The following is a 13574-nucleotide window of genomic DNA, read 5'->3' on the forward strand; positions in this document are numbered from 1 at the left end:
GATTATTATGATGCAAATGCACTAACCTTGTAATGCTTTAAATGGTCATGCCATCAAAAGCTACCATTTTCATGTGTTATATATTATAATGTCAGATCGTAGTACCACTAATGATTTGCTTTGATATTTACTAATGTCTTACCCCACTGAATAAGTAGTCATGTTGTAATCGCTCACCATTAGATAAGTGAAAGAAGCTTGTTTTTTACATTTCAATAATATATAAGCTTACCCACTAAATAAATTCCCACTGAAAAATGGAAGTGTCATTGTAATTCTCAATAAATAAACGGTTGTTTACTTCTTTCACTATTACATATGCATCCCACCGAATAAGTGATTTTGGTTGGCTTATCGCCGAATGCTTTCCTTTCAATTGTTGCTTTCAGTTCATTAGTAATCTTGAAGACTGTATACTCTTGTAACATCCTAAAATTGCACCCCTCGCAATTTTCGACTACATTTGGGTCTTTGCCTTAGTGCTTGCGCCCCTTAGCCTAATCGAAGACTTGAATATGCTAATGCACACCAAAAACACCTTGCAATTCAATGATGCACTAAAGGGCCACCTTGGTCTTGCCCTGAAGACCAAGGTGTGGCACCCTAGGACCCCTTAATTGGGGCCTATCTTGATCCCCTCCCTTGGACCTAATTAGTCAATTAATCCTACTGGCAAGTATATAAGAGGGATTTCCCCTTTCATTTGACATCTAGTGAAAATCATTATCAAGCGTCCTAGCATTCAAGAGCAATTGAGCATTTTCAGTCTTCCTTCAAGCTTTGGAGTAGCAATAGAGTCAAGATTTCAAACATTGGAGAGGAGATCATCATTCTACTTCATGAAATCATAATTCCATGTGGAGGCAAGCAAAACGTCACAAGGAGGTATAAGCATTTCATTTTCAAGCAATTCAACATCCCCTCAAAGAGAAGGATCTCTACTTTCAGTCCTTTCATTTACATTATTTCAACCACTTGGTTAATTCCAAAATCGAGGTTTGACCTGAAGGCAAACCCCTATTCCCAACACATTTCCCTTTCTTTCTGTGTTCAGGAAGCATGTGCGTGGTTCTACTTCTGGAATTAAGCTTTATTTGCAAAGACAAAAAAAACCCTTTTCAATGCACGGAAAGTTCAGAGGACCAAGTGGAGAGCGCCCCTGTTCGGACACACAATCCCTACAACTTTTGCCCAATTTCGCAGAGCAGCTCCAAAACATCTCAAACTTCTCAGATCCAGGTGCACGACTGAATCCGGAATCTATAGCTCGTTGTTTTCGCATACTTTGTCTTCATTTTCAGCACTTTGTCTTTGTTACAAGCTAGCGTTGTCGTTGCACCAAAAGATCAACCTGTCAATGCCCGATACAACCACTAGACTTATAGAATCCATAGGGGGTCGTTAAACTATGTCGTAAATCCCTGCGAGAGACGTTGGCCCACTGCCAACAATCCCCCTCCCAGCATCACTCATCGTGGCCTGCATGATTCGAACATGTGACCAAGCTCTCGTACCACTTGTTACAAGCTATGGTTGTCGTTGCACCAAAAGATAGACCTATCAATGCCCGATACAACCACTAGACTTATAGAATCCACAAAAGGTTGTTAAACCATGTCGTGAATCCCCACGAGGGACGTTGGCCCATTGCCAATAGTCTTAATTCAATTAATCAACTTACAAAAAAAGGTCAATTGCATTCCAATCACAACCAATCTACTTAGTATTTAATCCTTGCATCATTTAGGATTGGATCTAGTAGGATTCATCCCCCTCTTTTGAATGTAAAGTCTCCCCAAGTGAAAATTGAGTTTAGTGAATTTTCCTTTCCAAGTGGAGAATTTGCTAAGCTCCCAATTTTCCACTTTACAACTCTCACCTTGCTCACTCCATGATCCGAATGATCAAAAAGTGAAAGGGGAGTTTATTTACATCTATATTTCAATTGATTATTTTTTCAAAAATATAGAGCTCAATATTTTAGTGGTATCAGAGTTGATCATCTTGCTAACATGTTGGTAAGCTAACCATTATTGCAGATTAGTCATTTGCACATCATTGTTTCAGTAGTTGCTTGTGCTAAGTTCATCACTACATCAAGTTATGACAAATAAAAAATTTAGAAATTGGTATTCACCTTCCTATCATTCATGGCATTTGAATTGGAAGAGAAGCTTTTTAGTGCAAGCAAGAGACACTTATAACTCCCAAAGTTCCATATAATTACGACATAATGAAGGAAGTATTTTAATTGATGGAAGAGAATTTCCAAGGTGTAGATGATAATAGGCATCCTTCTTTCACCTAGAAAATAAGAATTTTCAAGGTTTACATTGTAATAGATTAAAGCTTGTGTGGTGATGCTTGATCTTGATTGTGATTTTTTCACAAGGTGAAATGGCGGTCTAGAGTTGTATAGTCCATACATTATACTAAGTCGAAGAATTTGATGTGATGTCCATTTCCCCTCATTAGTTGAGACGGCAAGAACTCTAAAGGGTTTGATGTATTAAAGACACCATTTATCAAGGCCAATGTTCTAATAATCACAAACATAGTAACATCACCTAAGGTAAGTGAGAAAACCATCAAAACAAAATGATCAGCATGAAATCATGTATCACATATTAAACTAGGAATTATTACTTGTGATCAAAACACTATTTTGGAACAAGGGTTAGCCAAGATTAGAGGTCAATAGTGGGAATTCCTCAATCTCAAGAATTAGGGAGGTCAAGGTGAAGAATATGTGCAAGAAAACTAACAAGGTGTTAATGAAGAATATGGTATGGGTGAACAAGGTGCAAGTTATCATGGGCATGAAAAATATGCAAGGTTGAGCAAAATGCCAACAAGAGAGCTTATTGTGAGACCCAAGTTAGTTAACAAGCTAAAGAGGAATCAACATCCTCAATATAAAGGTTACCAAAAAGAGAATTTCAAAAGACCACTTAGTGTCACAATGATGGGAAAACCAAAATCATCAAGCTAATGTAGGATTTTAATCCTCATATTGAAGATGGCCCTAAAGTCCATTGCCTAAAATCTAAGTTTTGATTAGAAATGGCACTTTCTTAAGTTAATTATAGAAAGAAATGAAAAAAATATGTCCCTTCAATAGAGCTTTATCCCTTATAGAACCCTTAAAAAATAAACAAGAATAAAAGTGTCACCAAAAACTTTGGCAAACGATATCATAGGCCAAAATTAGATAGTCAATAACTAACCCCAATGGAACTACAATGATGTTCAATACGAAGATAATAGAGGAAACAAAAGACAAGACATCCTTCTAAAAGAAATGTAGCTAAGAATAGTTTTGATCAAAGCTAAAACATGTTTTGCAAGGATCCTAAGACCCAACACAGCAAAATGCCAACCAATGTTCACTAACCAACTATATAAATACAATCCAAAAACTAAGAGCTCAAGAACACCTAGAAACAAAAAAGAACACAAGCCAGTGACAACTTTCTCAAAGACCTCAATAGCCTCCAATTATGTCTCAAAACTCTAGTTGTATTAGAGAGAAGAAACATCAACCATGGAAGTAACACGAGCATGCAAGTTGGCCAAGAATCGAAGTATTTTATGTAGCATTGCTTTAAAAGTTTACCGATCTATGTGGTATCCCCTAATGGTGAATGCATGTAATATAAGTGGCCTGAGGTCCTCTTCATTGGTTTCTTGACCTACACTTCGATTTCTTAATTATGTTATGGATCAGTTTAGCCTTATTGGTGTGATCATGTGTCATCTGAAGCACTGCTTTCACTCACATGTTAATATACTATCATATCTAGATCCACATAAGTTGATATGTTTCAATCGGGAATCTTAAGGTTTACCAAGAAGTAATAAACTCACTCAACCTTACAAAACCCATTAGCTTCATGATACTAATTCTTTTTTATCAAATAAGACCTTTGTGTGAACACTTTTGACTAGAACTCTTCATCAACTTTCTCTTTGTCCAGTGAGACTTTTTACTTGGAGCATTAGCAAAAACACTTTGGGGTTTTATAATTCTATGTTGTGGTCCAAAACTAATGCTAATTAAAAATAATCTATCCTTGAGGATGTTTTCTAAAGCATATCTAGCTATGAGCTTTTGACGATTGGTCAATCAATCTTCTTTTTCTTTAACAAACCAATAATTATTTCAAAGCTCATAGTAGTAAAGATGCTTTCACTACGATATGTAGAACTCGATAAATTGAAAATATTCAATAATAAAAATTAATTCAGAGTCTTCCATTCATTTAGAATTCCTCATCAAGAACCAAGTCTAGCATATATATTAATTAGAAGATCATTATTTAGAAGTTACATCGAATTAATTATATTGCTATGCCTGGGAAGAAATCCTGAGCAGGTCTGAGTACCAAAATTAGAAGTAGGAAAAGAAAAATGAGAGCTGAGGAAAAACGGGAGCTCGTGGACTTCATTGATCTGCATAATAGATTCTTCTACGAAGAGCTGGACGCTGCTACAACCTTGACGATCTGCAGTTTCTGTTGCGGTCTGCGTTTTTTTGGTGGTTCTGTTTCATTGGTTTTGCCACTTTTTGGCTGTGAGTCAGTTCTTTAGATGGCACTCTGTATTTTGTTTTGAGATTCTGGTCCCTTCAAAGCCTGGTTTTAACCCTTTAATCAAAAACATCAAATGAACTCTGCGGAAGCAACATTCACTGTTAATTTATATTTATGAAATTTTAGATTCTACACCATAAATTGTTTCATAGTGAGCTAAGCTCTGTACCTGCAAACCCAAATTTAGAAATCTCACAAAAATAAAGCATTGCTTCACTACATAAAAACGTTTAAAATGCAATTTTACTTCTTTCACTCGCTATAAACTTTCAAAACATTTAAAAAATTTATAGAATTAATTGATCAAAAAGGATAAATGTTCACACATTATCTATCTCTTGGTAAAATATCAAAGAAGCAAAAGAATTGCAGCCGTAAGGTTCAATCAAAGGAATCTAGACAACTAGCAGCATATACAAAAGGGTCATGATTTCCATAACCATAGACTACTAGTTTGATATGATTATTTCTTTTAATTCATTGGGTAAGAAGAATCCTATGTCACAAATATTTGCCACATTCATCATTTCTAAATAGAGTGATGTGTTGATTTGAGGAAAAAGAGGCAGCTTGCATGTTACAGTGCTCCAAGCTACGATAACTGAGCCCACAATTAAATAAATGCTCTTAGAACATCCCAATCATTATTCATAGACTAAAAAGAAGAATTAAAGCAACTACTTGGTTGAACAATAAACATTCATGCCAAATAAGTAGGCTTGAGCTTTCCACAGTCCATGAAAACATGTGCATGAGTTTCTGGAAAAAACTGTGTATATTTTTGAAATAATGTTTCGGATTGCAATCAGCAATCCATCATCAGGAAGAGGATAAATCTTAATCTCATCACTGCAGCACAGAAAACAGAATCTTTTACTCAACATTTCAAATTCACTCCTGATACTCTACTTACAACATCTTGGGTTTTTGTGTAATTAGACCTTATCCGTTTTCATATTTAGCTATCTCTTATTCAACTTTAGCCTCCTCTGCATGTAAAGGACTCTCCCCAACGTTCTCCCTCACAAACCTATAATTTCACATGAACAAGTTTATGAGTTTTGCAACAGGGATGACAAATAGAACTAGTCTATCAGAGAATGAGAGCAACATAGCCACTGACTGTACCTTACAAACTTCTCTTGTGAAGATTGCAGAATGTAGATTGCCATGACAAGTGTTAAAAGAAAACCTGTTTCAGACATAATGGTCAAATATTAATATGTCATCATTAAGAGAAGGAATGTCCAAAGTAATAACCGCATCTGAATACCTGCTCCAAAAAGCACATAAAATCCTCCTGACACATCAATCTCCGACCTCTCCTCCCTAGTATAAATAGCACACAGAGAAACAATATTTTAACCAGCTATCAAATCATGCATGTTATGTAAACAGAAAATCTCATATGAGATTTCAAATTTTCAAAAAAAAAAAAGCAATGCGCCAGGGAATCAATAGCTGTTGATGTCTAACATTCTTCAATTTCTACAAAGGTTACAGAGCTGACATGCTTGCAATGATGATCCATGCATAGAAATTGATTGAAAGCAAAAAGAGTAGTTCAGAATCCCAATAATGAATGATACAAGAGATTCTAATTCTAAAGAGGCATTTGATTCAAGTTAACCATCATGCTCAATCTAAGTAGTAAACAAGATATAAAATGGAAAGATATCAAATTATGGGAGCAATGAAAAGGTAATAGAATGAAGTATCGGGAATCAAGTCTTTTGCCAAAGTAGAAGAATACCAAAGCCTGCAATAAAGAGTATCTTTACTACCCCTGTTCGAAAAGTCAGTCAGTTATCCACTTTGTCTCCAATGTCCTCCATATGTCCATCTGACCTAATCTCAAAGCCCCTGCATCATCTATAAATGAATGGTGTTGGCTGATCATTTCCGTATCACAAGTTACCAGTACCAGGTAATCCCAATGACCACCACCACCATGCAGCCCATTTCACCTGTCCCCCAATCCATTTCATACCCATCCCCACACAAGAGTCATATTCAAACAGAACAGAAACAAACATGAACAGATCTCTATTCTGTATCTATATCCATAAATAGAACATATCTTTGGGAGATTACATATTATGTACAAGTTAATTTAGATGCACAAAAGACCTGCATGGTTCTCGAAAGGAGGAATGATTTGCACTTTTGTCATTTGGTTTTTGTTTTGTTGCTTATAAATGGGACCATATTTATCAGGGAGCAGTACAACATAATGAAAAGTTTTCCATGCATTATGAGATGATTCTACCATCACCTCTAATTTTGAGTGAAACCAATCTTCTAAGGTTTAAAATTCCTACTGAATTCAATGCTGGTTGTTGGACCACATCCATACAGTGAGTTTGCTGCAGGTAGAAGTAGGCTAACGTCAAACAATGACATTATTATCCCAATAGCTAATGGCCACCAACATGACATCAGCCAACATTAGTATGCCGAAATTATGAAAAATAGCCATATGTGAAAAGAAACTTCTTGGATCAAGTCAAGACATGAATTATAAAAGGCTCTCGGTGCATAGTTTCACACAGAATAGCTTCTTTTCCCTACCCTTGTAGCAGATTTTTGTCAGCTTTCCTGAATTTTTCATTTCAAAAATTGTTTTTTATGTTTGTCTTAGATGTCAGTGCCAGCATCTAACGATGTATAGAAATCTACAATTGAGTCCATTCCATATTATTTTTATCCACTGCTATATAATTTGTGTGCTCAATCCCCCTACAATTTTAAACTCCCTAAATATCAAGAGATTATTAAAATTTTATAAAGAAATCCTAATGCATAAACAATAACTCAATTTTGAAAGAGCCTAAATCACCTGACCCACCAATACAATTGAAAAGAAACAAAAGTTAAGTAGGAGAAGCTACCAACCAAAAGTATCTCACAACTATACGCTTTGGCCAAGATTCTGGATCCCAAAAATCCTTCGCCACAGTTTCGTGAGTTTCCATATCTGCATTAAATCAGAAATTTTTAAATCTTAACCACCCAAAGACATTTTAGTGAAGAGAACCAATCCTGAAAAAATTAAAAGAAAAACGATTGCCCAGTCCTGTTAAAGGTTAGTTGAATGTTCAATAATGTTTAGATTCATTAGACATAAAACGTTCTATATTGCACTAACCTGTATCGATTCCCATGTCAGGCCACAGATGAAACAACGAATAAATCTATAAAATTAACTAATCTGCATCTTACAACAGCCAAAATGGGCATAATAAATAAAAATATAAAATCAGTTTATTACGACTACATGCCAAAATCAAATATATAGAATTTGATCCAGAAATGAACATAGAGTCAAACTATCTACATTATCTATTTATGCAAAATGGTGGAAGAGGAAGGAGCAGGCAAGAATAGCTCTGTGAGTAAGACAAAATGTAATCCTCCATTGATTTGCCTCTTGCCTCTAGTTGCTGGTCTTGATCACCTTTGCTTTATTTATCATCTTTGTCCAGTTTATGTGCAGTGTTGTGCTTTCTATCTTTGCAACAATGTGATTGTTTTTTTTCCTGTTTTTCTGTTGGCTTTTTGGTCTTCTCAATCTCTCCCCATTGATTTTTAGCTGCAGATTGAGTAGGAGATAAGGCAGAGAAGAGCTCATAGACAATACAGGGATGACTCGTCCTGTATGGGGTGGGTATGGGACTGGACAGGAGTTGGTAGGAGGTGAGGTGGTCGGCACGGACAGATTTGGCCAGAACTCAGTGACAAGAGTTTTTAACACCTCCAAGCAAGCCCTTGCCAATGATGAAAGAGTGGAGGTTTTTGAAGGAACAAAATTTGAATTTTTTGGTCATTATCAAGGGACTGTTCAAGCACAGAGCAAAGTAGCAAGCAAGTAAAGGTGAGATTCCATCAACATTGACCTTGATTCCTAATATTGCAATGCAATTGATATCAGACTATTTGCCAGTTCTGGTTTGGATCCTGGTTCAGCTTCGTGGATTTAGTTTGTGGAAATAGTATTTAGGCTTTTCCTTGGGACCCTATGATCAATCCCAAGTTCTTCAGTCAACTTCGTGGATTTAGTTTGTGGAAATAGTATTTAGATGACTTGAAATTTTATTTTTTTTGTGATTTTCCTCCACATTTGGTTTTTACTTCCTCATGTATTGAAGACAATAGGGGAAGTTATTAAAATTCATGATACGAGGTCTTCACTGTCCCATATGAATGCTAGAGTTATAATTAACCTGCAGCTTGCTTCCCTAATTCACTTTGTTTCAAGCTCCATGATTCTGTGATTAATTGTAAAATTATTGGCCTTAGTGCATTGAGTTCTTGTTTTCCTATGCCAAAGATAATGGCCATGTAAGGAAAAACTACCCTTGCTTAAGAAGGTTTAAGCTGCTTTAATGTCTTAAGAAATTGGGGACGAACTCCCCTTCACTGAATTTGGATTTGGATAATAATAAAGATGTCAAAAATATGCTAAATCAGTTGGCGGCAGTTAGAGCCTCTGGAATCCTTGCCCAGGAGAAGTATGTGGTTAATCAGGCTGATGATGCAAATAAAGTGTACTTTCAGTCTTTGATAAAGGTGAGCAAAATTTAAGTCTCAACTGTGTATTTGCATCTGCAATTTATTTGTTGAATGCCAAGTGTTTGTAAAAAATGTCAATGATTATTTCTATATATATCAACTGTTTGTTATTATTCCTATGATCATTAATGATAGTTGCAGCTGCTCTAGATCATAAAATTCAGAATTTTTTATTGGTACCATGTTTCCTAATTGTTTGACAAAATGCTTAATTTGAAATCTTTGAAAGTTATTTGAAAGAAAATAGATAGGGTACTTTACAACCAACTCACTCAAATGTATCTCGGGGTTCTTGCCATCAAACCTTTCAATAAGCCTTTGGCTAAATTCTTCTTATGAATTAATTAAACTATGCCCTTAGTTAACCAATCTATTTTACCACCAGTCGAGCTATTCCTTACAGATGAAGGGTAGCAAATTCATATTTTTTCCTCCATACATAGGTTAAGTGAAAAGTATGCATCTAACTTTTGAACCCGAGCAGAAGCTGTACATTTGTTTGGTCCATCATAAGAGGGAATGGTCAACTTACCCAATTTGAGTGTCAAGTCTCCATGAGGCTGATTTCCTCCTCAAGAAAGAAGATGAATGCAAGTGCTCAATCTTAAAGAAAAGGATTCCAAAAGGGTTTTCCTCCTCAAAATGATTTCACTCTGAGAAGACATGAGGTGCATGACAATTTCTATATAGTGGACATTTGAGAGACCAACATAATTTTAGGAGAGCAATGGATACTTCCTAAAGAAATTCACTCAGAACTACCAAAACATGGCGTTGAAATTCAAGTCGAAAGGAAAGGAAGTAGTGCTTCAATGTATTGCACATGGAGCCCTAAGAATTGTTTCAACAAAAATGATGGAACGATCATTTTGGAGAGGGCAAGTTGGTTGGGAAGCCCATTGTTTAGCAACAACCACAATATCATACATAGATAAGAAATCCTATGATGTTGATATCCAATCTATTTTGGACAAGCATAGTGTGATATTTAATGTTTTACCTCCATGACTAGCTTCTTATAGAGGATTCCAAAATATATGAGAGTTTGAACCAGGTGTTAAGCCTATGATGACTACACCCTACTATAATTCAAAGAGGTATAAGGAAGAGATCAAAAAGGCCAATAAGGAACTTTTGTAAGTGAGCCACATCAGACCTAGTTCTAGCTCTTTTGCTTCATCAATGATTCTTGTTAAGAAAACAGATAGTACCATGCAAATGTGTATTGACTATAGAGCTCTAAACAAATAACTACAAAAAAAAGTATCCAATAACCAAGATCAATGAGTTAATTGATGAGTTCAATGGAGCAATGTATTTCTCAAAGATTAATTTGAGATCAAGTTACCATCAAATCCACATCAAGGATGAAGACATGCAAGAAAACAACATTCAAATGCCATTTTGGACAATTTGAGTTCTTGGTCATGCTTTTTAGTTTAAAAAATACTCCAGCTACTTTTCAAGCATGTACAAACCAAGTATTCAATAAGCAATTGAGAAAATTTGTGTTGGTCTTCTTTGATAACATCTAGATTTACAACAGAACATGGAAGGAACATTCAAAGCATCTAGATACAATTCTAGGAACATTCAAGCAACATGCTCTTCTGCAAAGAAATCTAGATGTGAATTTGGAATGACAGATTATATTTGGGTCATGTTATTAGTGCCCAAGGAGTTCAAGTGGATCAACAAAAAATCAGAGCTATCTTAGATTAGCTTCCTTCTACTGTATTGACATAGTTGAGAACTTGAGAGGATTTCTTGGCCTTTGTAAATTATTATGATGGATTTATTAAAGGATTTTCACAACTTACAACACCCTTAACAGATATGACAAAAAAAGGAGCTGTTGAATAGTTAAAACGATTTTGATTACCTTAAGGAGGTAATTAACTCATGTCCTATACTAGTTGTTCCGGATTTCTCTTTTCCATTTTTTGTTGAATGTGATGCATTGGAGAAAGTTATTGGAGTTATGTTGACATAGAAGGGTCATCCCATAGCTTTTGAAGTAGGAATTTGAGAGAACTTAAGAAATGATTCTCTATTTATGATAAAGAAATGTTAGCCATCATGCATGCTTCAGAAAAGTTAAGACAATATCTAATTTGTTCAAGATGTGGTAAAGACATCACAACAATTTAGCTTATGATTTTGACATAGAATATATGAAAGGAAAAAATAGTGTAGTTGCTGATGCTTTTTCCAATGAGTGTACTTTATGTTCTCATATTGGAAGGCTGTCATTATTGCAGTATATGCTAAAAATGCATTCTCTATTAATCGCATTGATGGAGAAGTGAAAGATGATAGGCATTCAGTGAAAAATGGACTTATTCTCCATAAGAACAAATTTTTCATAATTCCAGAATTCTTAGCCTCGTTTCAATACCACCAAATTTAAACTTTCAGGTAGAAAAAAAAGCATCGCCATGCACCAAACTCCTTTGTCAAGTTGTTCTCAATCACAGAATGGTAGCATCACTTGTTTCTTGCACCAGTTGTCATACTTGATCATATTTGAAATGACAAGTTTAACTTGGTTCGTGTCATCTCCTTGCATTAAACCTAGTACAGGCACATCAATTTGAGGAAAAAAGTCCATCAAACTGGAACCGTCAAAGCACTGATGCAATTTATCATAGATTTGTGAAAACAATTAAATCTCAAAATCTATGAAAAATGATGCAAAATCATTTTACAATTCATGACTTCATTTCAACTAATGTGGCAAGTTTCCAAGCCATAACACCTTACAGTTTGGGAGATATTAAACTTTTGATTTTTCTTTGGCAGTTTGTAAAAATAATTAAATCTGGAGTTTCATAGGAGCTGGAGCAATATGGTCTGGCAAGGGGTTTCATGACGTCATAATAGACAATGTAGCAAGGTTTCCCTAGAAAATATTTATCCAGTTGCCTGTTTTCTCCTTCACTGCATTCACAGCAAGTTTTATAAAGTTTTCATCAGGTTATGACACAAGGTTATGATTTTTCATTTTTCACGAGTTATAATTTCAAGTTAAGATTTGAAATTATGAAATGCCTTCAAAATGCTGATGAAAGCAGCCATCGCCATCAAGGTGAGAAGGATAATGAAAACCATTATAACTGTTATAGAGATAAAGAAAGCTTTGGAAAATCTCGCAACTACCATGCATGGGTTATGCCAGCCAAGATATGTTTTTCACAGCTACCAACTTTGCTTAGAGATCCAAATGCTTAGTTTCAACCAAGCTCTTTCTTCATTGATTAATTGATAGCTTTGAGGTGTGACTTGAAACATGAATCTGAACAAGAAAAGCCACTTGAGCAAGTTCCTATTGTTTGCCAGGATTACTAAGTTGAATATCACCGATGGCAGGATTAGATATTGCTTGGAAAATTTGCAGACATGAGAGCTTGGGCTATGTATCTAGCTATTTTTGTTTGTATCTTTCCCTATGTGCTTGAGTTGCAAAGAATAGCTACAAAACTGCGACAAATACTTGTGTTTATATTTTTGGATGCGACATCCATGTGAGAGTACTTTAGACATTTGCGGGAAATAGAAAGGCAAAATTCAAAGAGAAAGAATGATAGGATTAACAGGCAAAACAGAGAAAGAGTAGAAGGCACTTACTCCTATGAGATGTTGTGAATGGTGAGAGCAGTGGAGCTGGTCAAGAAAAATGTGGTGCATTGCTTATCCTAAGTGTTACGCATTACATTTGAAATGCATATAAAGTCTTTATCCACAATTTTGTAAAGTTGTTAAAAGGTTGCCTCCCCTCAGAAAGCCAATACAAGTTGTGAAGTCACTGTTAAATGCCGATGATGGGAGGAAAGCTTAGCTATCAGCATTCTCAAGCAGGTTGCTAATCTCTTTCAAAACGCCAGCAAGGTTTTAAATGGCTTTCAAAAAGAAGATAGCTAGATTCATGAGGTAGTTACCATAACTACCAGAAAAACTAATACTTGCAAAAGACAAAGCAAGTGAATTGTTTAGCATAATGTAATGAATTTCAGGATATGCACATAATGGATTAGTTGAAAAGCCTTTCGAAACTATCCAGCAGATACAAATATCAGGTGTAAAGCTACACTACCAAATGTTTGCCAATATCCTCCTTTGCCGAAAGGCAAGCTGTTGAAACAAAATATGGGCATTCATTTAAACATATTTGCTGACGTTGTATTTGCGGTTACCTTGGTAAACATGACTGCAAAATGTGGAAATATAGGCATGTCATGTGATCTTCTTGATATAACACCTCAAAAAGATGTCATATCAAGGAGTATAATAATTGCAGGGTTTGGACACATCATGGTTTTGTTCAAGAGGCTTTGAAATCTTCAATGCATTTGCCGGTGTGAAGCTAACTTCTATGCCAACATCTTTGAGCCTATGCCAAAATGGGTGCAT

The 13574-nt window shown here is 35.6% G+C and overlaps 1 protein-coding gene across 3 annotated transcripts in view; it reads right to left on the bottom strand.

The window, feature by feature from the left end:
• Positions 1 to 4268: 4268 nt before the first annotated feature.
• LOC131029725 (uncharacterized) overlaps positions 4269 to 13574 on the bottom strand; it is an 81282-nt gene continuing 71976 nt past the window's right edge. The window contains exons 6-10 of one of the 3 annotated variants that reach the window (XM_057960349.2): positions 7488 to 7569; positions 5866 to 5921; positions 5721 to 5784; positions 5534 to 5622; positions 4269 to 4672 (exon numbers count right to left, since the gene is read on the bottom strand). In XM_057960349.2, coding sequence (XP_057816332.1) covers positions 5562 to 5622; positions 5721 to 5784; positions 5866 to 5921; positions 7488 to 7569 — 263 coding nt within the window. In that variant the 3' untranslated portion in view covers positions 4269 to 4672; positions 5534 to 5561. Of the gene's footprint in view, positions 4673 to 5091; positions 5623 to 5720; positions 5785 to 5865; positions 5922 to 7487; positions 7570 to 13574 lie in introns of those variants that run through there. The other 2 variants (XM_057960348.2, XM_057960350.2) reach the window with 2 other exon arrangements.

This window comes from Cryptomeria japonica, chromosome 9 (assembly GCF_030272615.1).
Source record: "Cryptomeria japonica chromosome 9, Sugi_1.0, whole genome shotgun sequence".
Lineage (NCBI taxonomy): Eukaryota > Viridiplantae > Streptophyta > Pinopsida > Cupressales > Cupressaceae > Cryptomeria > Cryptomeria japonica.